The sequence below is a fragment of the Parus major genome, chromosome 4 (assembly GCF_001522545.3).
Source record: "Parus major isolate Abel chromosome 4, Parus_major1.1, whole genome shotgun sequence".
Classification (NCBI taxonomy): domain Eukaryota; kingdom Metazoa; phylum Chordata; class Aves; order Passeriformes; family Paridae; genus Parus; species Parus major.
The window spans coordinates 59,903,257-59,930,703 of NC_031771.1; the positions used below are offsets into that span (position 1 = coordinate 59,903,257).

Here is a 27,447-nt window from a genome sequence, read left to right on the forward strand (position 1 = left end):
GGACTAACTGTGATGCTTACCACACAGTATTTAACATGAGTAGGAAAGCAAGACTACAGAGTCTTGCCTCAGCTTATCAATCAGGTCTGACAGTTTTGCCATTGCTCAGTACTGCAGCAGCTGGGCAGTTGCTCTGATGTGATAGGAAGGTCTGGTCATTTGGACTACAAAGGAGGCTTGAACATGTTTGAGTGCTGGCAGACCCTTTGTCATAGAGCTTCTTGAACACCATTACACTTGCCAGGCATTGTCTTGTCTCTTCATTTCTTTTACCCAGGACTTGTCATAACAGGCCTTTTGACACATCAATTATCAATTGTAAATCTGTATTTAATTATCCAAAAAAAGAAAGTATTCTGTACCTAGAATCAAGTCATCACACACAGAAAAGGAAAATTACCATTTTGCTTTTAGTTTCAGGTAGCTTATCTGTCAACATCAGCTGTCCCAGGGAATAGCTACCTTGAATAGGAATATTGTAAAGAATAGGGTTGAGAACAAAACTGTTCAGCTAGAAACTGCATAAATTACCTTTTTTATAACAGCATGAAAAGCTTCTTCAAGAGTTTTGTCTTTTAGTTGTTAGTTGGAAGCTGGTAAGCAGTTTGATATTCTCGGTTGTGCCTTGCAGAAGTTAGCATCTACCATGGTGTGTCCCTGCTCTGTGTAAGGCCACCAGCTTTCTGCTGAGTGGACGCCCTTTGGCTGCTGGGCTGAGGCTGGTGTCAGTCACAGGAACTGGTGGAACTTTTTTCCTCTTCTTGGCCTTTCTAGGCATTGGAAAAGTCAAACAGAAGCTCTGACAGAACATTCAGCAGCTTTATCATCATTCTGAGACTGAGGTGTTAAATATTTAGGGAGTCAAAAGCATTCTACAGATGTGCTCCTTGTGGTCTTCCAGGTGTGTCTCCTAAGATAAACAGGTGTATTTCATTTCTAAATGTCTTGGCTCTGCATTCTTGCTTAGTTAAAAGACTGGTTTTTGTAAGGGTTTGGTTTGGGGGAAGTTGGAGTTAGTTTTTATTCTTCTTCAGTAAATTAGGTCTGGAATGGAAAACTAAAATCTTTCATGCAGTCTGAACACTGTGAGTCTAAAAAATTATAAAGATGACATTAAATCCTTTAAAATATTGACATTAGGGCTAATGCTGCTTTTTAGCAATAGAGTAGAGAAGTAAAAGCCAGAGTAAATGAGCTGTTACTTCAGTAAAAAAACAAGACTGATATAATAAAAAGGTCAGTGTTAATAAATGTAGTCTAGGAACCAAATTTAAGTTATCTGTCAGATGTGCTTAATCCTCCTGGAGAGGAGTGGATAATGACCTATCTAGTTCTAGAAACAGTAATATGTTTACTTGCAGGATTGTATGACATGGTTGACTGCAGTAATACAGCTGGGCTCAGTGATCTGCAAAAGCTTTAGACCAGTAGATTTAACAACAGAAATAGCTGGTTTTTTTGTGTCCCAATGGGTTTTTTTAATGTATCTGAATTCAGATGGTGCCTGATCAGTTATATACAGTGATAAGAAGCCAGAATAATAATTTATTTTTTTTTCCCCAGATATTAAGGGATTATTCATACTTAGTCCAGAGCACCTCAAAAAAGAAGTTTGCCTTGGAGTGGGCTGCAGTTGTGTAATCATTCAGATTTCAGACTATGTAGTGGATCTACCATGTTTTTCACACCAAACCAAGTACATAAAATTCTCAGGTATACATGAGATTAGCAGCTCACTATTTGAGTTAGCTAGTTAGATAACTATTTGATCTAACTGGTATGTTAATCCTGATGTTATGCTTACATAAGCTTCTCCAAGTCTAATTAGCTGGCAATCCATGAGAGATGTCACTGAGTAGAAGGTCTGTGTCCCAAGTGCTGATAAGTATGTCCACCCCAAACTGCATTGCCTTCGAGGAAATCAGAAATCTTTTTATAACCTGTATCAATTTGCTTTACACACCTTGCTGGCAGATTCTTACCTGTTTAAGCCTGTGGTGATGGATCTGCCTAAGTCCACTTGTAACTACATCCTCCCATGTTAATTAGGCAGTTGGACACCAGACATGCCTGGATAAAGGAACAGTGCTCGGAGGCGCTGACAAGACCACAGCTATTCATATTCTCTGGGCTAAAACACGTAGTGTTGAGGGAGAAGTTTGATTCGGGAACAGAGTTACATCTTTTGCAACTACCTTTTTGTCTTTGTCAGATAGCTCGTATCAAAGCCGCTGCTAACTGCTGCTGTAGCAACAAACGAAACATCGCTCTCCTCTTGGAACGTGTTTTAAGACCGGTCTTTAAGGGCAAAGGAAGGGCTGTGGTGCAGGTACGCGGTTCATTTCCGAGGCCGCGGCGCTGCGCCGGCTGCGAGCTCCAGCCCCGCCGCGCTCCGCGGAGCCGCTCGGGCGCGCCGGGTCCGTCCTCGGGAGCGGCTCCATCCCCGCCGGAACAGGAAGGCGGCCGGGGCCCGCGGAGGGCCGGGGAGGAGCCGCCGCCCGCAGCATCCCCGGGGAGGCTCTTGGCAGGCGGGGACCGCCCGCACAGCCCGGAGCAGCGGTAGGTGCCCGGGGCGGGGGCGGATGGGTGGTGGGAGCGGCGGGGCAGGGCCGGGCGCGGCTGCCCCGGCGGGTGCGGGTCCCCGGGAGCCTGGCGGGAGAGACCCCGAGTCCTCCGCCTCATCTCTGCCGGGCGGCCCCTTCCCTGCCCTGGGGACCTGCGGCTTGTTCTGTGCCCCGGCCGAGAGCCTGCCCTGACCCGAGCCTGGGCTGTGGGAGCGAGGCTGAGGAGCCCTACCGGGGCTGAGCCGGGCCCGGGAAATCTTACAGGGGGATAAGGTGGGGTAAGAAAACCCCAGAAGGATGAAATTGCCGGTGCTGGCAGATAACAAATCTCAGTTCGTGCGTTAGGGCAGGGCCAGCTTTGGTGCTGATCCCTTCCTGGGAGCCACGGCGTCAGGCCCTGGCCCTGCGGACGGAGGACAGGGACAGAAGCCAAGAGACACAAGCGGGGAATCCTGAGGGAAGGGCTGGGGAGAGGCAGCGAGTGTGAGGGACTCACCTGTGCGCAGAAAGAACTTCCCAAACGGAGAGCCCTCCCTCTCCCAGCGCGCCTCACACAAGGCAGATGTCGCCGCGGAGGTGAAGCGTTCTGTTTTTGCTGTCAGGATGCCAAGGGCCTGTAAAATGTGTGGTTTCCTGCCTAGAAAAAAAGTATGGAGAGGTTTGAACAACAAAACCGATGGAGCACAAAGGCAGAAACATGCAGTACCTTGGGACATTGCGTAAGGGAAATTGCAACCACGCAGCCAAAACTGGAGCCAAGTGAAAGGTCAGCACAAGCATCGATGAGTTTGGGCTACACACTGGCAGAAATGTTCCTGAGGGAAAGGTGTGAAGGGTATTACCTTTGTAAATAATCCTGGAATAAAGTTCTATTTGATCATACAATTCTATGGGTGACTAAACAAATTGTGTGGAAAGACAAGATAGAATTTGCTTTAGTGAACCCATCCCTCAGCTGTTGGCTGGATTGACCAAGGGCCAGAGAGCATTTGCTTAAAAGAATGGTTATTTTGGCTCCATATGCTCTTTTATCATTTGGGTAAGCAAATAATGCTGAATATTTGTAGCGGTGTTGATTTGCCATTTTAAATAAAAGGATCTTGAACATAAATCTGCTAAATCAGACCAGTTTGGTTAAGAGCATTATGCCAAGAGTTTAGTAAATGGATTGCAGGTGGGCCCCATTCTGTGTTTATTTATCTCACAGAAATTAAACTTTAATAATGCTTCAGTGCTAATAAACTGACTTCTCAGGTAAAGAAATGTCACAATAATATTTATTGCTGAACATGACAAAGTGTTACAGCCTTCAATTAGTGTAGTACTATTTTCTATGCACAAGTGTCTTGTGTATATAATATGGTACATCTGGTCTAGAATAAAATTCAGTGCTGACTTATCAAAGTCAGTGAATGTTTTTGTACTAGTTTGCCTTGAATGAGATTCTGTCTCCTTTACTCTTTTAGTGCAACAAACTTTCAGGGACTTTTGCAGTAGAAGGGACTAAATTTGATTCTTTTATGACTGAGATCTCATGTATGTTTTATAATTCTGAAGTTTGTAGTTCCATGGTTTATATATTACTCATTGATTTTGATTTATGTTGAAAATGAGTTTATATTTGGGATTGAGACCAACTCCTTTATTTGTTAAAGACTGAACTATACATGGCCTGCATCCTTGCTTAGGGCTTTATGATAGTTTTGGAGTATTATCAAAGATAGTTGATAGTTCTGGTATTTCTGTCAAAATAAGAATGCTGCTTTAATCATTTGATGCCCCAGGTCAGTAGCTATCACCTGGAGAAAGAAATAAAAGATGAAGTTTTAAAGTTTTCTTCTGATGTTTCTTGTGTTGCTCTCAGGGGTTTATCTTGAAGACAGCGTTCATGCAATAGTTAGGAAGCCTGCCTCTTTCTTTTCTCTTTCATAATTGTTGTTTTGGTCATTTCTAATATACACTGAAAGCATAAATCAATTCTTATGTGGATGTGAATATTTGGAATAGAGTGCCCTTTCATACTCGCTTTACTGTAATGCTGAGTTGAAAACCTGTCGGAAGGTCGTATTAATGTCGTTCACACACTGACAAACTTCAAATGCTCCTTAGTTCTATTTGAAGTGCTCCTATAATATAGTTTGTTGTTTTATTGCCTTTGTAGCGTGTTCTTGATGGGAGAAAATTTGGTGCTGAGTTGATAACCAAGACTAGAGAGTTGAGGCTCTTGTTCCCAGGTAGATTAATATAGCCAGAACTTATTTCTGTAAAGCCTTGAGAAAGTAGGAATGAATCAGCAAGCTACTCTTATAAAAGGCCTGCAAAAAGCTTCCTGTTGACTGGATATAAAGATAATTTTTTTTAGAAGCAGAGCACTGGGAACATGGCCCTGCGCGAGAGAGGAACCAGCGGCAGCTCCACCAATGACAAGCAGGAACAGAACTATAATCGTGTTATTACAATTGTCTTCCTGGCACTCTTCATCGACTTGTTGGGATTTGCTCTCATCTTGCCACTCTTTCCTTCCATCCTTGATTATTACAGCCAGACTGAGGTAAGTAATAAGAAAGTCAGCCCACAGAAAGTGTTAAGATCTTGAGGAAGGAATGGAAGGAAAATCACCTGCCTTGGGGCAAACCAAACAGCTGTAGGAAGATTAATAATTACCTGGCACATATAAATGGTTCATGGACTGAATTTATTTGTCAACATGCATAAGAGTCTTCACCCTTGTTTTTTCATTAAAATGAGAGATTTGATTTGAAAAAAATTCAAGTATTTCTTAGGGACTAGTCCTTGTAGTTACCAATGTTTTTGTGTCTTACCCTGATGTCACTGGTGAGGCAGTTCATAATGGATCTGTGTGCTGGGGTTTATTGAAGAACTAAAGAGAAGATAGCTTTTACCCCACCTGAGTATTTCACAAGGTCACTTGATCCCTTCCCCAGTGTTCCATCTCAACTTCCATTCCTAGCAGGGAGCTGGCTGCTGCTCCAGGAACAGAGCAGAAGGTTCTGTTGGATCCTGGCTGTGCAGATGCTGACTGTTACCCTTCTCAGATGTTAATGGCATTACTGGTCAAGATGAACAAGTTGTTGTGGAAGAATTGTTTTTGCAGGCCACACCTCTGTCTCTCAGCCCCTTTCTAATACCACTTCACCTACAGCTATAGGCTTTGTCCTTCTTACAACCATATCTCTGACCCAAACCATGGGTTCTGATCTCAAGGGTCTTCTCCCACTTCCAGTATATTTCCAATAGGCAAGATCTCCACCTTCTTTTCCAGACCTTCTTTTTTTAAAATCCTCCTCCTCTTTTTGGGAATCATTCTTTTTTATGCACCACCTTTTCCTTCTGCATCTGCAAGCTTCTGGTTTTCCCAGACTAAACAGTCTATGTGCAGCATGACAGAGTGTGTCTCATGTTGCCTTTTTAATTGAAAGATTCAGGGCATGCCTGTTTAATTCAGGATTTAGCAAGTAATGGGCCTGAAGGCTTGAAAAAGTTCAAATTCAGATATTCCCCCACTCAAATGTATACTATCTGCTGTCTGTTAACATTCACAATTTAAGCTATTTTTGCCTATGATCAGTGAGGAAATTTTCCCTTGTGGGGAGGAAGGAGGAGGGAAGGAATCATCTAACATTGTCTCTAGTTTACTGAGCTCTGATGCTGTCTTTGAAAATAAAACTGCCTTCCTGCTTCTGTTTCCCTGTTTTCTATTTTTCAGGATGGATTCTATTTGTCATTGCAACGAGGGGTTGACTGGTTTGCAGTGATGGCTGGGATACCTCCAGAGCGGAAATACAACAGTGTCTTATTTGGAGGTAGGGAAACTGAACAAACAAGCTAACAGCCAAAAAGCAGTGTTCTTTCCAAGTTATTTGCAATGTTGATATGAAGAATGACAAGAAATACAAAAAAACATGCTTACCTGTTATTAGTTCTACATTTAAGTAACACAGAAAACGTCTCTTAGAGTACACTACAAATGATTGTTTTCGCCACACTGACAGCAATAAACAGTTGGACAGCCCCAACTCTTGTCTGCCCCAAGTTTCTGTCATTTGGAGATGCCTAGACAGGCAGGAGAAACTGGATAACAAGAACCTTGTGAAAGGATAAATTTTAAGTCCTGCCTGTGGAAAAAGTAGTCCTTGCAATGGTACAGACTGGACACTCACTTGTGGCCCTGGGGGTCCTGGTGAGCAGCAAGCTGAGCATGAGCCAGCTCTGGCAAAGGTGCCAGCTGCTCCTGGGGTACATGAAATTAATCAGAATCAGTGGATTAAGTGAAGTGATCATCTTCCTCTACTCAGTACTTGATAGACCATATCTGAATTGTTACATTCAGTTTTGGTCCCCAGTACAAGGAAGGGTGTCTGTACACTGTGGTGAGTTCTGTGGAGGGCTCTGAAGATGGACAGTCTGTGGCCCTTGGCTGGTCTGCAGTGAATGGCAGCTTTCCAGCACTGGTGGGGAGGTTATGGAGAGCTAGGATCTTCACTGAGGTGTGTGGGAGTAGGAGATGTAACAAGTGTAAGTAGAAGCAGGGGAGGTTCAGACAGGAAATAGGGAGGAACATTTTTCCAGTGAGGATGATCAATGGAACAGGCTGCCCAGAGCAGTGTCCATCCTCAGAGATTGTCAAGCCCTGATTGGGTAAGGCCCTGAACAATCTGCTCTGACTCACAGCTGACCCTATGAGCAGGTGGTTGGAGTAGGTGACCTCCTATGATCTTACTCAATTTGCTCTACAGATTGTTACAGAAATACAGGCCTGCTAATCCTTGTTTGACTGCCATCTGAGGGTCAGGAGCCTGCTGTGCTGGGCCCTGGCAGTCACAGAAATTACTCTCCCTTCACAATTGATCTGCACATGATCAGAGATCAATCAGTAGGAAGCACTAGGAACACAAACTTGTGAGTTCCAGCCTTGCTTGCCCCTTGGGAGGGTATAGTGCAGCTCTGCTTCTAAATCTCATTAGTCTTATTAAAAGCAGCAGAGCTGCTGGCTTGCAGGACCCATAAGCATTTTCTGTCACTAGGACACTGGTGTGGGTGAGCTCCAGCAGGAACAGTGAGGGAAATACGTTGTGTTTCACATCAGAGACTTCTGACTTCTTGCCATCTAGACAGTTGTGACAAAACTGTGATTTCACAGTATGAAGATATGAAGTTGTCTGGGTTAATTTTACTTAGGCTCTCTCTACCCGCTGAGGCCTCCCCCAGGATAAGCAAAAGCCTTTTAAAATAAACTAAATGAAACAGAATACTTAATTAGAATATATGTGAATGTGTTGCTACTATTTAAAGTAGTTAAATTTGGTATAACAGGCATTAGGAAGTTTATAAGCCATTTTCCTCTTTCCCACCATATCCCTGCAGGCATGTTTTTCTTTCTCTGCTCATTTTTTAGTCAAATTACTGGCTTTGAATGCTAGGAAACAGTTTTCTTTAATCACTCAGAAGCTGCTTTCTGTCTCCACTTCTGGCTTGACCAGAAGCTTCCTACTTTCAACTTCTCACCATCTCAGATTGTTTAGACAAGGGGCGGGAACTCCCAGTCAAGTCCAACTTGTTGCTTTTCCTTTTACCTGCTGTGTCCTGTACCCTTGGGAGTGCTGTGTGGAAAGTTTCATTATAGTTGTGATGTTAAGCAGAGGTTGCTGCAGCCTTCCTGCAGCCTGTATTCCTTCACTGCCCTCGTTTGCCACAAGGAGCATAGGATTGGGAAGGTGCTTGCAAGATCATTTTCTTGTTTCTCCCAGTGCCAGCCATATTTTCCATTTTTGGTTAGACTGCAAGCTCTTCAAGGCAGAAACTTCTCTGCCCGTGTCAGGGCCCTGAGGGCACCAATAGTTAGCTGCTGTGACCAGTCATCACCCACACATCACTCAGTGATTCAGGAGCTGTATTTCAGACTTTGTCTCCAGGGCTGTCTCTGTCTCCATCCTTTGGATGGGCCTCAGACCTACATTGGAGGTGTCTTGTCTCCCAGCCTATATCACAGTGTTGTTTCAACTCCTTTCTATGTCCCTGACTCCTGATGCCCCAGACTGGACTCCCTGGAAGGATGTGTTGAATAACCCTTTCCTTGTGTGGGACTATCAGTGGGTCCTGTTGGCAGCACCTCCTCTTCCCAGCCCATCAGGTTGTGTGGCACCCAGGCTGGTGAGGGCACTGCCAGTGCTGTGGTCACCCTCAGCTCCCAGCTCCTTCCCCACTGTGGTCCAACCCTGTTTTTGCTGCATGCTGGTTTGGAAATATTTGGCATGAAAGGGTGTTTTTACAGTGCTAGAAACACAATGAAGGGAACTGTGTGACATAAACTGGCAGTGTTTATGTAAGATTTTTTACAGTTTTTTGAGCTTTAAGTTATCACAAGTGGCTCTTCTCAACAAGGTGTTCAGTACCAATATTCTGCCTCCCTCAAAGTTGATGGGAGCAGAACTTCTGGCCTGTCTCAGCTCTGCCTTTTAAAGCTTTGATAGCTGAATGATCTGGAACGTATAACCCAGTTTTTCCTTTAGAGAAAAGCTGTGACAGCAAAGCATCTTTTGCCTCCTTGTTGAAAGTGTAGTGCAAATTAATAAGTCTGTGAAGCTAGAAATGGCAAGAGAAAAGAGGAATTAAAGATCACAGAAGCTGGAGGCAGATTTCAAAAGATTCTTGGCATCTGTTGGAATCACTCCTACCTCTTAGGGTGCCTCACTAACAGCAGTGCTTAAGTCTTTCTTTCCATGATAAAAAGGAAAGAAAAACTAATTAAGTGTGACAGAATCAGGTTCAAACAATCAAAAAAGTCTTAAAAGAACTGTGACTGTTGAAGACTGTGTGATCTCTGCTTTAAGAACAGAAAATGTATGTAGTCAGCAGGGAAACATTGGAGAATCATCATTCCATAATAACCAGTGAGTTTCAAACCCTTTCTCACCAGTGAAATAACCAGAAAGTCATCCAGTTTATGCCTGTTACTCTGATCTGTCTGTGCATCTGCTCTGTCTGTATTTGCTGCCTTAGTTAAGTAACAATGCAAGGTTGGTGTTCTGAGAGTGGCATGGCTTTAGAGACAAACTATTGTTCATAGCTGCTGTTCCACATTTAATTTCAAGTTTTTATCACACATAGTGTGATGGATCTCAAACAGCTTGGCTGTCTTTGTATTTAAGATGAAGGCAGCAAGCCTAATGATCCATATATTTTTATCTTTTTTTTTTTTTTAGGTCTGATTGGCTCAATCTTTTCCCTCCTGCAGTTTTTCTCCTCTCCACTCACCGGTGCTGTGTCAGACCACTGGGGCAGAAGGCCTGTCATCCTGGTGACAGTGGTATGTGTCACATGCTGGTCTTAGTCATGGCATCTCAATATGCAGTGGAAGGCACCATGAGCTTGTGCTTAGCACAGAAACTGAATTGTGACAGTCACAGTTCAGCTCTAGAATTGAATTTTCTAGATCTGATGGTTGTTGACTCTTTCTTGCCGAGTCTCTTGGCCACACACAGTGCTTAAACTGAACTTCCCATAGAAGACACCAAAATACTTATCTGCTTCTGTCATTTTCAAAAATCCCTTTCCCCTGTGTATGGGAGAATGACTTCAGATGCTCTGTTGACAAATGTTAGACTTAATTCCTATGTATTTTAGTTCATCAAGTGATTAATGAGGGTTGATCACTTCATGACCTGTTCCACAAAGCCTGGGAATTGTTTGTTAGGAAGTTCTATATAGCACTGCAAGATACATTTCTTATGAACAAGAACATTCTCCTTATTTTGAACTCAGATTTCTCTTGAATTTGGAAACAAATGGAGTGGAATGTACAAAAATGTTTTGTACCCAGGACTGGCTTAGCTTCCACAGAATTTTGCTCTTCTAATTTTGTTAGAAATATCACAGTTATTAGTTATTAATTATTATTAGTTTGTATGGACTTGTTTCTACTTATATTGCTGTTCAAGACATAGTGCAGTGTCAGTTTATTCAGTCATTTCTGTTACATGGGGTTTGAAGCAGCCATTGAAAACAAACAAAAGATATAAATGTTTAGCTGGAAAATGAGCATTTTGCATTGCTTTATAAAGAACCCTTTCTTGCTTCTGCAGATGGGTTTGATAGCATCATACTCACTCTGGGCTGCCTCTCGGACTTTTGGCGTTTTTCTTCTCTCCAGGATCATAGGGGGAATAAGCAAAGGGAATGTCAGCCTCTCCACAGCTATAATTGCTGACTTGCCATCTCCAAAAGCACGGAGCAAGGGCATGGTGAGTTACACTTGTGGGGCACATGTTTAGTTCAATTGATTTTGGGTGCTCAGTATGTCTTCCTCAGTGTATTCACTGATCAAGTGAAAACATGACTTTACATTCTACCTTGCTTCTGGAAAGGTGCCAGATCATATTTCTGGGACTTCTTGGACTTTTGCCAGTGACCTTCACCTACAAGTGAAATGCAGATGCTCTAGAGATGGGAAAACTATCTTGTTTCAGTAGTAGAACTGTTAATCCTTCTGGTAACTTTAATTCTGGTTATAATAGCTTAGAAATCAAAAGGTTTTATGGTCCAATTTTGGCAGCTGGAAGCCAATTACAGGGCAACAACTTTTCCTCACCTGCCCAAGCTGTGGAAGCACAGCAACACAGCAGTGTGCTCCTGACTTCCTTGCACACTGTGCTGGCTTCAGGATCTGAGCTCAGTGGGTAAAGGATGTGACATTTGGCTGATTGAGAAGTATGAGCAACTGCCCTATCCAGTTCCAGAAGGCAGTGGCCAGATGGAAACACCTGCAGGCTGAACTTGGCTTGTGAATTACCAGTTCTATCTTTCATCTGATGAAAACATTAGAGGCCCAGACTTCTCTTAACAGATTGTTATAAGCCACTACAGAGTTCAGCTGCTTCTTGGGAGGGGAAGGCTTTAGATTTCACAGTGATAGCTTATGAGTCTTCCAAGCAAATTATTATAATCCTGGTGAGCCAAAATGCATTTTTATTTGTGAAGAGAGGTAGCCTTACAGCACTAGTGAATAAAATGGGTCGGGGCCTATTTTTAGGGCTTTAGAGTAAGTCACTTAGTGCAGCATGGCTCACATCCACATGGCTTATATTCTTCTCTATTCCAAAGCAAAGTAGGCATGTTCATTCTGCTTCCTGGGAGGTGAACAGCATCTGACTGAAGCTATTCCCAAACAGTGATGGGCCACTTCCTGTTCCTGCCACTTCCCTGACTGGACAGAAAACAAAACTGGGTATTTGGAAACAGCAGGCTTTTCACCCTTCATGCTCTTTGCTGTCCACTCCTTGCATCCTCAGGGTGATTGGGTTCTGTACCTGGTTCCAAATCATTACAGAACCTGAAGAAACTGGTGTCTAAAATTCTCTGTCTGTATTCACTTCATCCCTGCAGGCCATGATTGGTGTTGCTTTCTCCCTGGGCTTCACCCTGGGCCCCATGATGGGTGCTTACCTCGCCATGCAGACAGAGAAAGGAGAAGTCTTCTACCTTCGTTCAGCATTGTCAGCACTCGTGTTTTCTGTGGCTGATTTAATTTTCATCTTCCTCCTTCTTCCAGAAACGCTCCCCAAGGAAAAACGGGTAAATGGACAATCGGTCTCAAGATCTGTGTTTTCTGTTAAAACAAGATTTGAGAATTGTTGAAATACTGAAACTGTGAAGAACAGGCTTAGCCAGTGTCTCAGAAATTTAGCTCATTCCTGGGATTAGGATTATTATTAAGGCTGGTGTCAAAGCAGTTGTATGATCATAGAATCATAGAATATTTTGGGTTGGAAGAGACCTTAAAGATCACCTATTTCCAAACCCCCTGCCACAGGCAGGGACACCTTCCACTAGACCAGATTGACCAAAACCTCATCCTACTTGACCTTGAACACTTCAGGGATGGTCCCATCTCCTAGCCCAGTGTAATATAAGATTTTTATAGTCAACATGACTGCTTCATTACTGGTTTTGACATATTAGGTTTAAATTTCTCAAAACCTTATGTGAACATGGGAGGGAGGCTGTGAAATTTAAACTATGGCCACAAGGATTCCTTGGGGAAGAACTTCAGCAAATCGTAAAAGTAAGTGCATCAGAGACTGGATTTTCATTTAGGCAGAAGGTGATAGAAGTTTTCTTACCTATTATCTTGTATTTGCTTGAATATTTTGAACACTAAAATAACAAATTACTTTTTTCTGAGCTGTTCTGTCTTCTACAGATAGAAAATACCTACATGTGTTAAAATTCAGTGACTGACTGGATTTGTGGGGCCAAACATTTATTAACATTAGGATTTAATATTGTGTGATCAGACACTGTCCAAGGTATGTCTGATTAAAAGTCTCTTAGAACGGTCTCCTTTGTAGAGTGAGAGAGTTGGAATCCAGCCCTGGCTATCTGCTGTTGATTTGAGGTTTTCACTGGATTGGGTCTTTGCTGTGATCCCTGGTTTCTAGGCAGCACTCAGTTTTTGGAGCGTGCTTGGTCCCTGGATAGCCAAACCCATTTGACACAGAGAATTGTTCAGGAAACTTTTATCTGCAATGATCCTACCAGGGCAAAACTTTGCACCTTCCCTGAGTGTTTCCCAGCAGATTGTGTCCTCCCATGTGAAATCTGTTGCTCATACCATGTTCCTAAGCACTATAGCTATGTTATTTTCCTTTAACAACTCGTCCATGTGTCATCTGTTCCTCTTTCCTATTTGGCTGTTTCTAAGCCTTCCAGATAAAATCCTGTTTTAGTTAGAGCTGCACACTCCAGGAAGGTGGCAACATGGTGATATGGGGAAGTTCTGCAGAGCAAATCTGTATTCTATAAACAATTCCTCCTTTGCTGTAGAATGATTAAATGGCTTCAGTGCCTTTTAGGATCATGTGATGACTGAATAGATCCCTCCCCCTTTTATTATCCTCTTAAAAGTTCTGATCAGCTGGTCTGTATTCACCAACACCACTGAGTTTTGGTAAGGAAAGGAGCTCTCTGTCACTGCTTTTTGGGGCTCTGCTCCTGTAGAGCAGTGGGTGCTGCAATGAGGTGTGGCTCAGGGCCAGGTCCCAGCCACACAAAGTGCAGAGTGTTTGGCTGCTCATGAGAGGGTGGTTTGAGTCTTCTTGTGGTTGGTGTCAGTGCTCCTGTGCTGCCAGCCTCCATCTGGGCATGTGATCCATGTGTTCCAGCTTATTTGTAATTTCAGTTATTAGGCTGCTCTGCTCTTTTCTTTGGTAATTCCTTCCACTTGCTTGAGTGGGAGTGAGCAGTTTTCTTGGCCTGTGGATGACAGAGGAAAGGCAGGTATATTGGCTCTTTCTGGAACTTGGCTGGGCTGAGCTGGAGCAGGTGCTCCCGCAAGTATAGGAGTGGAATATGTTGGAAGGACAAAGCTGTAAAGAGAGGGGAAATCATCATGATTATTGTCAGGAGGATGTGCCAGTGGGATCAGACATCTGTTTCCTTGAAGTTTGCTGTGTTCTCATTATACCCTTGTTTCTTTATCAGTCTGCTTTCCACAGGAGAAGGTGTTTCATATTGATTCATGTTGGAAATAACTTGTAGGAAGGGAAAATGGAGGGGGATGGGAAATGAGGATGTGTTTTCATCGAAAGAGATCAGCATTTTTACTCTCTTCCTTCCTCTTTTTGTCAACTGTTCCACAAGTTGATCAGGTGAAGAGTCAGACACTGGCCTTATGGTAGCCAAAAGAAGCTCCTGCTATGACCTGACTGAAAGGAGGCAAGAATAGGAAGGTCTCTAGTGGAAACCATCCCCTTTAAGAGCTTTTGAGTTAGTTTTAAGCTAAGCTAGCCATGAGCAAGGCTGCCTAGTTGTAGGGAGAGTCATACAACTCTTTTTTCCTGAACTGTGTGTAGGGCTATGCAGTATTGGTAGCAGACCTGTGGAAAGACAAAGCTGTGCTCTGTGCATACTAAACATGCCTGGTTTGGAAGGTAAGGCTGCAGCTTGGCAGGCCCAGCCTGCATTCCTGGTGTGGACTGACTCTGTCTTCCAGACCTGTTACTGAGTCTCTCTGCATTAGAGGAAAACAGAATGAGCAAAGACACTCTGAAAAATGCCTGCCACTCAAGGTGACTTTTGGGGTGATCGAGAAGTAAAATTGGGCAATTATGGAATAATGAATCATAAGCACAGAAATGAAATACAAGTTAGATGTTGCAGAGTTTGAACCTGCGAAGAAACTCAACTTCATGCAGCTGCTGACATTGACTGAAATTGGCAGTGTCTACTTTTTGGGGGATGGTGAAACTCTTTAGCCAGTTTTAGGACAATGTTTTCATTATGGATCAGTAGATGAAATAATTTCTAAACCACTGTTTCTATGGCAAAGATAGGAGAAATTGAAAAAAAGATTTATGTGCACACACACAAACCCACCTACATTAAAAAAATCTAATAGGTATATATATTTCATAAAACACTTAAGATTTTAAACATGTGCAATTACAATGTATTCTAATTGCACCAAACTAAAATCAGCCTTGTGCAAAGCTGTTTGGCATCCAGTCTGACATGGATAATAATTAAAAACAGATACAAGCTACAGGGTATTTTTATTACTGGCAAAGATGCTTGCAGGGTGTTGCTTGTGCTGTAGTACTCTGTGCTGTAGTGCAAACCCCATCTTACCAACACATGCAGGACCTGGGGATTGCCACAGGCCAGCTTCAGGAAATCCTCTTAGACTTCTCAACAGGGTGAGCAAACTTCTTGGGTGTGTCTGTTTACTGTGTGCAATAAATGCAGTGGGAGGGAGAATAAACATCTCAGTATGTTCTGTGTGAATCAGCAGCTTCATGGCTTCAGACCAGCCCAGTCTATTGAACTGGCTGCTGTTGTGAGACTAATGGACTCCAGACTCTGCTACCAGGTACTCAGAAGCTCTGACTATCAAAACAAGACAGGGGTCACATTAATACCATATTGAAGGTTGATTTGTTTACAGCTTCATTAAATCCAGCTCATAATGAGTTCCCAGGTCATGCACTGAGATTAAATTCTGTTGATAATCTGACCTTTAATCTCTACTCTCAAAGGCACACACAATAGCTCCCTCCCTATCTGGGAAGAGAAGAAAGCTCATCAAATAAAGCCTGTGCAGTGTTTTGAATGTGTGAAACACTACATGTGATTATTCAGAACCCTGTGACTGTTGTGTAAAGTAACAAGCTAAATTTTACTCCCCCAAAAAATTGTTTCCCTAATAATGTAGGGAATTTGATTTCTCATCATTTAGACATTATTTCTTTTAGTGTTTTGTTTAATTTTCTATATTTTAGAACTAAAAAAAAAAAAGGTAAATTAACTATAGATGGAAGAATAAGCATAAGATGGAAGGATAAGTGCCTGTGGATAAGGAGCAGGGAGAGTGCCACTAGATGCATAATTAGGTTGAGATGTATACAGTACAAGGCCCAGAAATGTTACAAAATGTATCTTCCTCTTTAAAAAAACCAACCATTGTGCCTGGGGCAGAATTTCCTTGGAAATTTCTCTAAAATATCTCCAAAGAATCTCTGTAAAAATTATATTTTCCTTCTCTTCCCCAGGAGGTGTCACTGGCTGGCTAAAATAGCGACCAGTCCCAAAACAGACCAGTGTTTGATGTGCTGCATGTACTGGTCTCAGATTTGTAGCACAAGAGCAGATCCTCAGCTTCTGTGAGCTTGCAGGCAGATGTGCCATTATTGTCCCACTATGATGATGCAAAAGGTGAATCAAATAAAGCCACCCTCAAAGCTGTGGAGAACAAGCCACTTCTGCTTTGTAAGAACCAAAAGAAGAACTTTTGTCTTCAGTGAAAGGTGCTATCAGTGCTCTACCTTTCAATTACAGTTGCTGGCGCCAGTTCTGAGTTCAGAAAGTCTGGGTTGTTATTGGGGCCCACTCAAATCCCAATGCCAGGTGCCTTGTTTCATCTCAGATGATTTGTGTAGGTGTAGAGGCACATTTGGTGGTTACTGTCAGTTCCTAGCAGTGGTTATTACATTAGGGTTTTAAATAAACCTCTTTCTGTCTTTGATCAGGTCCCTTCTGTGACATCTGGATTTCAGGCAGCAGTTGACTTGCTCAGTCCTTTGGCTTTATTTCAGTTCTCTGCAGTCACCCGAGGAAAGGAATCCCCTTCAAAGCAGAGTAAGTGTCAGATGGCTTTTTACAGTAACACTCTGTGTCTTTTTGTGTGTGACATTGGTCTCAAAGTGAAAACTGTACTCATACCATTCTAGAAGCAGGACTTTGTTTATTCATTTAAAACCCACCTTAATAGCTTATGAACAGCCAATCAGAAGTTCCACTGGACCTTGGTCCTTTTATTCCCAAGAGAAGGTTTTGAAGACAAGTGTTTTGAAGATTTCTGACATGTTAGTTGTGTTTTCCCCAGCCACTGGCTGCAGTAAGTGAAGAGATTTCAAAATAGATCAAGACATGAGCAAGGGAGATGTGAGTTTGCTTATTCAAACTGAAAACCAGGAACTTCAGACTGGAATTTTATTTCTCAATTCACTACTTGGAGATGTAGGATTCTCTACATGTCTGTAGGACTCATTTTGTGGCATGTCTTGCATGGCTATTTAAAATGAGCATGTGAGGTGGGAACTGTATATTCTCAACTGTATATTTGATAATCAACTGTATAGTTGATAAATGCTGCTACAATAGAAGTGTTGTGGTTTTATTGTCAGGCTTTGCCTGGAAAACACCACCATGTTTCTCTCCCCACCTCCCACTCCCTTGGTGTTTGTTTGGGTTTTTTGTTTTTTCAGATCTTCAGAATCTCAAAATTTTGGGCCTGGCCTACTTCCTGTACCTCTTCCTGTTTTCTGGCTTGGAGTACACACTGAGTTTTCTCACTCACCAGAGATTCCACTTCAGCAGGTATTGCAATAAATGTTGTATATTTTGACTGGGATATTTTCCAAAATCTTGATTTAAGGTCCGTTCATGTATTTTCAAGAGAGGGTTTCTGACATTTAAAATCCCCCCTGCATTCTGTGCTTTTTGGGCTTTATGAGAAGAATTTATGAAGTATAGGCACAATGTTTATTAGTAAAGGAAGTACTCAGTCTACAACTTCTAAGAACTGGGGAATATAAATACCCAAGATTAAATTAAAGCTCCTGAAATAGGTATAGCTGTGCTAGTTGCACTGATTATAGCAAAACGTTTTCCTGATCAGAAGAGTTTTTGGGTATCAGGACAAATCTTGAAGCTCAAAGAGGTGAAGGATGGGGGGATATCTGTGTGATGATATTTGCTCATCAGCAAATGCTGCATGGCATATGGTGTGCAGTCATGTTAAGAGCCTGATTTCCTGTAGTCAACCACCAGAGAAGAAAGAGAACAGAATCCACCAACAGCTCAGCTTGAAATACTTTTCCTTCCAGCTCATAGGAAGAATTCCAGCCAGGAACGTGAAGTTGCAACTTGATTCCTGTGCATGTCCTTCCCTTTGAGTAACTCTCAGGGGGTTGTCTCATCTTTCCCTGTCTTTCATTACAGTTTGTGGTTTAACTAATCCGTGTGTGTCAAGGAGAGGTTTTGTAGCGCACTGAGCTTTGTTGGGTCCTGTGCATTCAGGGCAGCCCTCAGTGAGCTGCAGAGCTGTGTGCCAGCAGTGCAGTCTCTGAGGCAGCAAGCTTGTTGTGGAGGTGAGGGCCTTCAGTTGAGAACATCCACATAATTCAGTCAATAAGAGAGGGGAAAGGGAAAATTGAAGAAAATTGAAGGGCAGAGGGAGTAATGTCTCAGACTTCCCAGTGTGACACCAGATCACCATCATGCTGTGCCTTGCTGACCTCCATCAAACCCTCCATGAGCTGCACCTTGGAAACCAACATCTCCCATGCACGTGGCACAGATGTTCACAGCACAGGGTCATTGATGTGTTCAGTCTTTGTGGGCTGCTCCAGAAACCCTGACCTGCCCCACAGCAGCCCAGAGGTGGCTGCAGCACTTGCCAGCATTGTCCCATCTATACAACAAATCCTCGGAGTTTTCCCTTGTTGCTCTCTGCTTGCCATGGCAGCTGCTGCCAGCATTGTGAGAGCTCTGCAGTGCTGTGTGAGCCCCAAAGGATTTTTGTCTCCCTTGCTCAGGGGAGGGTTGGCAGGGGAGCAGTGGAGCCCGAGGTGGAACGCTCCGTGCGTGACTCTGTAATCTGTGTTTTTGCCTCCCTTCCAGCATGCAGCAGGGCAAGATGTTTTTCTTTATCGGAATAACAATGGCTGGGATCCAGGGAGGCTATGCTCGCCGAATCAAGCCAGGAAATGAAATCAGAGCTGTAAAAAGGGTAAAAAAAAAAAAAAAATTAAATCAATATTTCTTTTTCTTTCCCCCCTAAAAATCAGATATGTTAATTTTCAGTCTGAAGTGCAGTGAAGGGTAGTTGGAGGTTATAACTGTATTTGTCCAATTAAAAGACATTTCTGTCTCGTTTATCCAGCTAAATGACTTCTCAAAGCTGATTGTTGGGCACTTACATGCCTAACTAAACTTGGGAACATTAGAGCCCTTTCTTATGATATGAGCAACAATACTATTGAAACTTTGTGTTCTTCATATTTAATTGCAGTAAGGAATGAGAACAGATTGTCCATCTGTGCAAATTAGGTAAAATATTGTGAAGAGTATGTTTTATTTCAGTGACTTCTCTTGCAGTGCTGAAACTGCTAAAGCTGCTTCAGGGCTGATCTCTGACTCTCTTTCTGGGAAATTATTTTCAATCTGGCTAACTTTGTGTATGACAGGCTTTCCCTAGAGCATATTTCACTGCTGGGCAGGGAGAAATAGATTCTTTTTCCAATCTTTGGTTTCTGATCATCAGTATTACACGTAACAAAAGCACAAATCAATGTTCAGACTGAGGTTTCACTGACAGAAGTGTACATTCCTTTGTTTTACTTGGCTCTTTCCTCACAGAGATACTGCAGCTGCTGTGCTGGGATGACAGGGAACAGTTCCCTGCAGTTTATACAGCTGTGGGGACAGTCAATGTGTTGTGTCCTTTACATTTGTGTGTGGAACTAAACCTTGGCTCCTTGGCAATAGGTTTGCTTGTACTGTTAGAGCCTTAATTAATGTATTTTACATTATTTTGAGGCCAGTGTGATTTCAGTGGTGGCAGGGTAGAATATTTCCAAACCACTACATTCCAGTGAATTGACTCAGCTTCTCTTAAAGTGATTTCTGCTGGTGAAACAATCTCCACCCTGGTTCCTGGCAGGCGAACATTGATGTCAGGCTGCTGGTGTCACGTTTCCCTGTGGATGAGCATCAGCTGTGCTGCTTCTTCCTCCACATCAGCTTCACCCATGTGCTCTGCCAGCCTGCTGTGTTTGCTGGCACTGCACTGCCCTTTGCACCTCTCATTTTTACACTCCTTCCTCAGCCCTGCTCTGGGAAGTGCAGTTACCTCAAACACTCGTTTGCTGGGCTGATGGTTCCTCATGAACCACCCGTGTCCACTCTGCAGAGAGCCCCAGCCCTGGGCACTCTTTCCCATGGATGCCTGTGGGTTTTGTGGGGCTTCCCCCTTTTGCTGAAGCTATTCTGGCAGTTTGTGAATTTGCACCATATGGCAAACGTGGCCTCTCTTAGCACAGTGGTTACAGTAGCTCATTATTACTGAATCTTCAAAATGAGGCACTCAGTGGCAGTGAATACCTCCTTTATCACACACGAAGCAGATCTGATCTGTCTTTTCTGCAGGAGCTCTGTAAGTGAGGGGTACATCACAGGGGAATGGAAGTCCAGCTCTTGGAGGAGATGAAGAATGCTCTTTATTTTGGGGACTTTGAATACCCTCTCCCCACTTTTTTCCTCTTGGATACTGAAATCTGAAAGCGAAAGATAAAATCAGTCAATAATGCTGAGAAAAAGCAGAGGAGCTGTAGTCCTGCTGCACACAAGCTTTTTCTTCTCTTGTGCCAGCTCAGGAGATGAAGAGTTAAAGCCAGATTTCTGTCCAGATCAACACAGAATGAGAGATAAAATCCCGACACGACAGATGTGTAGAGAGAGAACTTGCATGTGGTGTGCAATCATGTGATAGAGGGAACAGAAAAGTTCATTGTGCTGCTGTGTGGCCATCCAGGTGACTTTGAAATGTCTACTTGGGAAGAAAGGGCTTTCTGCTTGTAACTTGTTTGCTGTCTCATCCCCAGAAGGGAACTGGCAGGACACCTAGAGTTAGGCTTTAACAGGCTCGGCTCAGATGTAACCGTGTGACTCATTCCTTTTGCAGGCTATTATGTTGCTGATTCCAGCGTTCCTGTTAATTGGATGGGCTGCAAATGTGACCATGCTGAGTGCTGGACTGTTGCTGTACTCCTTCGGTGAGCTGTTCAAAAGGCACTGCAAGCTAAGCACAAATGATTTTTCTTCATGTATTTATTCACACTTAAAAAAGATGCACTTCTAATTTCAAACTACAAGTAACAGAAAGTTGACACTTGGGTTTATGAAATATGAACGAAACGGTGTCTGGGGTTTTTTCTGATGCTGTTTGTATCACAGGAAACTGTCATGGTGGTATTTGGAAGCATCCCCAGTGCCCCTGTTGTCCTGTCTCATCGTGGAGCTCTTGAGGATGGGTTTTTTTACCCCCTCTTAACAGACCTAGAAGCAAAATATTCACTGAATAGCTCAGCTCAGGAAAAAAAGCAAGACATCAAATCTTTGTACCTAAGTGGTGTTGCATCATTTTTTAGGCTGGAGACCTGCACACTCTGAGGGTGTTTGGACTGAGGAGGGTGAGGGTCAGATGCTTTCAGTGTTTGTATAAATTCTATTCTGCCAGCCTAAGCTGTTCTTCATGGAAACAGTCATGAATGAGGGTGGATCCATCTAATGGATGTCTAAAAAGAGATTTCAGGTATTACCAATGCTGCTAACTATTGTTATGCAGCTCCATATATAACTTACTACAAAAGTGGAGTTCTCCTTTGCATGGTACAGCTTGATTTAGTAGCAGACTGTAAACCACAAAATGTACATATTGAGTCTATTATTTGTCTGGGGTCAGCTGTGTGTTTGACAGGTGAGGAGTGAGAGGGGATGTTCATTATGTTTAACCATATTTGAGTCTTCCCTGGCCCCTTCCTGTACAGACTACTCCACCTCTTCCCAGTTAAGCCAGCTAGAAATGCCCCCTGGGTTCTCTTCCTCTTCTCTCCCTCCCTCTGCCCAGCAGTTGGGACACCTGAAGTTTAAGCAACCTTGATCATTCTTGCTCTCCTGTTGTCCCTTCATCTCCTTCCCCTTCCCTTCTGCTTTATACATTTGAGGCACTTCATTCTTGGCAGAAAAGGCCCCTATTTCAGTAAGAAGGCAGTGATTGCTGAACAACTCTTGTCTTTGTGTCCAAAAAATTTTGTAACCTTTTCTTCTTGGACGTGACTGTCTTCTTTCCCAAGAGAGCCTGTAGCTGCCTCTCGTCCCTGAGTGCGGTGCACTGTGTGCACAGGGACAGCGTCACTCCGGCTACGGCCACCTCATTGTTTGGAACAGCAGCGATTCCCTGCTCCACCTGAGAAGAGCACAGTGGTTTGGAAAGCTGCCAGCTGGCTGTTCTGCCCTGTCCATCCCTGTCAAGAGGGATGCTGATGTGAAACATCTGCTCCGAGCACTCACAGCTCGAGGCAATTCCTGCAGGTTGGCTTGGAGTGGGTGTTCCCTTCACTGAACTGGATTAAACCTGGTGACTCAGTGGTGGTAGAGTGCCCAGAGCTCAGCACATTTCTCTGCAGCAGGAACGCTTTTGGGCCACATGTTTGTCACTGTTGCTCTTATCTGTTCTGAGCTCTGCTGTTCACTGACAGTCTCTTCTGTGGATTTTTCCAGCTGCAGCCATTGTCATCCCATGTTTGTCAGCAGTGGTGTCAGGCTATGGTGAGTGTCCTTCCTGCTCTGACCGGCTGCCCTTGGCCACATCACTGACTTTTGTACTGACCTGGCTCAGATTATAGGGAACTGACCTTGAGTTGAGGGAAGCATCAACAGGAACAGTTGTGGGTCCATCTCAGGCCTTGCTGCAGGGGAGCACAGGAAGCACCCCCTGGCTCACTCCTGTGTGATAAAAGTGATAATTTCAGCAATAACAGCAATAATCTGCGTGACCATCTGTATCACACTTGAATTTTGCGCTGTGTAACACAGCTCAGACCAGTGTGATGGGGAAACTCAGCAACCTCATTGCTGGTGGTGATGAAGGAGGAGTGGGCAAAGGCCACAAACAGCACTGAGAACAGTCTGGGCTCTCTGAAAGAGACACTGGCCGTCCCTGCCAGCAGTGAAATAATTTGCCAATTCCTTAGAAAAGACCTTCTGAGAAACCTTCTGGCACTGGTTGCTATGTAACCTTGTAAAGCAGATGTAGCTGTGGTGCCAGCTGTGGGTAACATGGCTTTGGGGCAGCTGGAGGCCAGGACTGCAGTGCTTGCTGAGGTGGAAAAGCAAGGTTTTGCTCATTAATGTCATTTTTATGTTGTTCTTATTTAACTTGCATCCACAGTTCTGTTTATTGTACACCTGGGCCTTCTCAGAACATCTTGTGTACAATGTGAGGCCTTTGTTTTGGATAGGTTTGGGGGTTTTTGGGAGGCATGAAACGTGCACTACAAATTGTCCCAGTGAAGCACTGGTGCCAGGCCCTGGTGTTTATGCAGTGAAGCAGTTGTGAGTGCCTTGGTGGAGGGCAAGTGCAGACTGGGGACTGGGTGAGAACAATGGGAGGGGAAGATGCAAGTGGGAAATACCCCCAAAGAACAAGGCTCCCAGAGCTCCAGCCATGCCCAAACTCCACAGTGTCACACTCTGCTTGCACAGGCACTGTCAGCCAGAAGGGACGAGTCATGGGCATCCTGAGGAGCCTGGGCGCCCTGGCCAGAGCCCTGGGACCTATCCTGGCAGCTGCAGGTGAGTGTGGCCTCGTGCTCCTTCCTCTCTTTGGCACCAGACAGCCCAGGTGGGGCAGAAGGGGCACAGGTACCCCCCACATGGGGTCAGAGCCCCTGAGCATTTCAGACTAAAGGGACAGAGAAAGGGGAAGCAGCCTCAGAGCTTGAACTTGGGCTACTGTTAACACCAAGCAAGCCAGAACCTGTTTCCTGAGTGCAGCCACGTGCCAAGCTCCTGGCACTCTCTGGCTCAGCCAAGGGGTCAGCAGTTCTGCTCAGCTGTGCAGGTGCTGTGTGAGCACAACAGCTCTGGGGACATTCACACAGCTGCAAGGACAAGCACAGTAACAAGGTGAATCCCCTTTCTTTTGCAGTTTACTGGCTGGCCGGGGCAGAGATTTGCTTCATTATCTGTGGAGCTTTTTTCCTTGTCCCCTTGGCTCTACTCAGGTCTATAAAACAGCAGACAAAGGAGGAGTAGAAAGGAACTACAAAATCATCACTAGCTTCCAAGGACCTCTGCAAGACCTGACTCTTGGCACCTGACTCTGCCGAGCAAATAGGAAGAGCAAGATTTTGATCTTCTGGAAGGAGATACATGATGAACATTTGCAGCAACAACACACAGCAATTGTTTTAAGGTGGTCTCTCAGCCAGCTGGGTTAGGTTTGCAAATAGAAAAACACCAAACAAATGAAAACAGACACACAATCCCCACAAAGAGTTGAGTAAGGCATTAAGAGCAGCAGAGAAGCAGAGACAGCACAACAGCAGCAGGCCTGGAGCCGTCCCCACTCACTGTGCTGTTGCACTCAGGGCTCTGCTCCTCACCCTGGGCCTGTGCAGGGGCTGCACTGGCACAGAACAAACTCTCAGGACCATTCTGATGGTGTTTCTGTACAAGTGGTACGAGAGTTCTGCAAATGCTGCATCCACACCTGCATGGTGGTCAAACAAAAGCAGAAGCACAGTAAAGGCTGCCTGGTACCCCACTGGTACTTTGGGACAGGTGGACTATTTTTAATATACAATTAAATTTGGAGAGATGTTTTATATTTCTAATACTGTGTGATGTTTTTGATGACAAAGCCCTGTTCTTTTTGCATTACAATAAACGGTTACATTGAACAGTCCTGTGGTCAGTTCATTACAGTTGTTACACCCCTCTGAACTGAACATCCCTGTCTGGCTGAGGCAAAAAGGGGCCAGAATTTCACCCAAGGTGCCGAAGACCTCCTTGAGGGAGCCAGCCATGGATGACAGCACCATGCTGAGCCCAGCTAATGGGTGGGGGAAGGAACCTCCAAGCATGTTCTGCCCAGTGCTGGGAATCTGGGAAGGGAGCCCTGCAGTAGCCAATTTGAGTATTTTCTGAGAATGAAAGCCATCGTTAATCAACACACTACATTAATCATTTAAAAAAAAACTAAGCAACTGAGGCTATGGAATAAAAATGTACAAGTTTTGAAAGCAGAGCATGATTTTTTTTTTCAAGAGTTTTATTTGTGAGTAGAACTTAATGATACAAGAAAGAAAGAAAAATACAGGACTTTATTCTGCCCCAAAGTGTGTAACCATACCATACATGACTACATTTCATATTGTAATACAAAGAACTAAAAGAACAAACTACAAAATTAGAAATTAAGAGTCATTGCATATGTGGTCAAGATAAATGGAGGGACTTCAGTAAAGAACTGAAACATACAGCCATTAGTCATTTAGTTACGACCCTGCAATAAAACACAATTAGCAAAATAAGTGTTGTTTGCTTCCTAGTGTACAAGGACATACAGTGTTAGAGCAGAAGCTGAAAGCCATTCGTGCCATGCAGTCCTGCCTGAGCGTCGCTGTCCGGGGGCTCCGGCCCAGTGCCCGCCTGCTCTGTCCCACACCGGCCCCGCCACCTTTCCCATGGTCCCAGTGGCCACCTCCAAACCTCTGTTCTCACTTGAACACTGACAGCTCAATTCCACTTCCAGCTGTTCCCAAAAACCAGCTCGAGGCATCGGCACCTCCCAGCCTGACACAGGCCTTGCTCTGCCCACCCAGAGCTGCCTCCAGCCGCTCCACCCGCCCAGCCCTCCGTGCTTTCTGCTGCATGAATGTAAGGCATTAGTTCTCTGCTATTTTACCAATTGCAACATTTAATATTGTCCTAAAAGGTTACATCCATGTTCTGTTGTATTACAGACACTTCCTGTGAGTCAGTGTGTTGCCCTTACCCCCATGGGGTGTTGGGGTTTGCTGCTGTTAAACCCGAAATGCAAATTCTAGAAACCAGAATTGGTCCCTGCCCCGCCAGCCCTGGGCCGGGGAACGGCACCCGCTTTCCGGAGAATTCCGCAAGCTTGACCTACCTGATCTTAAACTACTTTTATAATTAGTGATAGACAGAAGCATGGCAATAACTGGGAAATAGTGAACTCAGTGGTGAGAGTGATTTGCCATGCTGCACGTTAAACAAACATTTATAGCAAACGGTGAAAATACACCCTTTAAGGTTACACGGGATTTCTGTACTTGACCGCTGGCAACAACAACAAAAACAAAGAAATGCCAGCTTTTGTAAGTGAAAATATAATTACTATAAAACAAGGTGAAATACTCACTGTAATGCATTTACATTTTTATCAATGGGAAGGAACAAACACAAAAGGCTGCACATGGGGTTCATGCACAGCAAGGTTGCATGTGCAACAAAGGGGTTTTTAAGAGGATGAAAAAACCTGTGCTAAGGCCCAAAATACACCTGCCCATGCTTCACGCCACCAGCTGGGAAACTTCTGAAATACTTTTACTGCAGTTACTTTTTAACCTTTTCTAACAGCCAAATCGCCACATGATTCAGCCAGGCAAGAGCAAAGACAGATTTCCCTTAAACTGTAATTCACTAGAAAGAAAAAAAAAAAAAGAACAGGCCAAGATTGGGCTCTTTGAACACACAACATGAGCAGAACACACCACGGACATCTCAGTCCTAGACATCAAAGACTGATTTCACCAACCAGTTATAAAATAAAACAAAAGTGAAAAACACCTTCATTTTGTAACAACAATGAGAAGGAAGAAAGGGAGGAAGCAATGGAGAGCCTCAAAGCTTGGCCAAACCACAACCTGTACTCACAAGCTTGCAGAAGTTTACATGTCAGTTTGAGAATTCACCCCCCTTGAGAACACCACTGCAAAAGCATCCTCTCTAAAAGTCAAAATTTAAGAAATTTACTTGTGACTTGGAACAGAATATTAGAAAAAACACTTCTTGTGGTAAGCAATGGGTGTTTTATTTTTAATTGTGAATTTTTTATGTTCTTTTGCAAAGCAGTGCAGGCTTTAATTTAAAAATAGTGAATCAATGCCTTCCACATGGAAGTCATTTACATTTGATTACTAACTATGGATCAGATCTGTGGCAGCTGCTGAACACACAGGATTAGCACCTTTTTGGACATGGGTTTCTGGTTATAACCCTAAACAATCAAGCCATAACTTGAGGGGCTGGTTGGATTAATTGTGGCATTCATTTACATAGTAAGACAAAACACTCAGTACAATCTGGTACATTCTAGTGGTTAATGGATTTTAAAATATGACAGTGTTTCTGCAGTGGGTTGGCCTTTAGGAGTCACTCTTCTTTTTGCTCTTCTTCAGGAAGGAAGGAGTGCGAAACTTCTTTTTCTTTTTCGATGGGGACTTCCCTGGAGATTCATCACTACCTGCATCAGCTGCTGTCCCCTCCTCAGCTGTTGGTGTTGCTGGCTCTTCAGTGGGTTGGGACTGGGGTTCCTTATTTTCCACTGCAGGTGGTTCTGTTTGGCTTTTGGGCACATCGTGATCACATCTCCCTTCCTCCTTTCCTAAGGGAGGGAAGCCGAGTGCTTCCGAAGGCTCATCGGGGGTGAGATCTGGGAGGGTTTGCTTGAAGGTTGCAGCATCACTGTCATCTCTGTAGGTCTGGTCCTGCCGTGTCT

The 27,447-nt window shown here is 43.9% G+C and overlaps 2 protein-coding genes across 17 annotated transcripts in view; one reads left to right on the forward strand and one right to left on the reverse strand.

Annotated features, from left to right (window-relative positions):
* On the forward strand, positions 1–26,390 carry MFSD10 (major facilitator superfamily domain containing 10). Of its 3 annotated transcripts, XM_015623780.3 has the most exons (14): positions 3–2,559; positions 3,206–3,330; positions 4,927–5,115; positions 6,292–6,388; positions 9,788–9,891; positions 10,667–10,825; positions 11,967–12,155; positions 16,607–16,715; positions 17,345–17,456; positions 18,762–18,870; positions 20,824–20,914; positions 22,422–22,469; positions 23,406–23,495; positions 23,851–26,390. In XM_015623780.3, the coding sequence occupies exons 3-14, from the start codon at positions 4,945–4,947 to the stop codon at positions 23,955–23,957; spliced, it is 1,386 nt and encodes a 461-aa protein (XP_015479266.1). In that variant the 5' UTR covers positions 3–2,559; positions 3,206–3,330; positions 4,927–4,944; the 3' UTR covers positions 23,958–26,390. The 3 variants fall into 3 exon arrangements, with proteins under 3 accessions (XP_033369610.1, XP_015479266.1, XP_015479265.1); XM_015623779.3 differs by lacking the exon at positions 3,206–3,330; XM_033513719.1 differs by lacking the exons at positions 3,206–3,330; positions 22,422–22,469; positions 23,406–23,495; positions 23,851–26,390 and having other exon boundaries at positions 1–2,559; positions 20,824–21,934.
* ADD1 (adducin 1) overlaps positions 25,009–27,447 on the reverse strand; it is a 62,740-nt gene continuing 60,301 nt past the window's right edge. For 6 of the 14 annotated variants that reach the window (XM_015623766.2, XM_015623765.2, XM_015623763.2 and 3 more), the window contains one exon: positions 25,009–27,447. In XM_015623766.2, the coding sequence (XP_015479252.1) occupies positions 27,095–27,447 (353 nt within the window). In that variant the 3' untranslated portion in view covers positions 25,009–27,094. The other 8 variants (XM_015623773.2, XM_015623772.2, XM_015623768.3 and 5 more) reach the window with 4 other exon arrangements.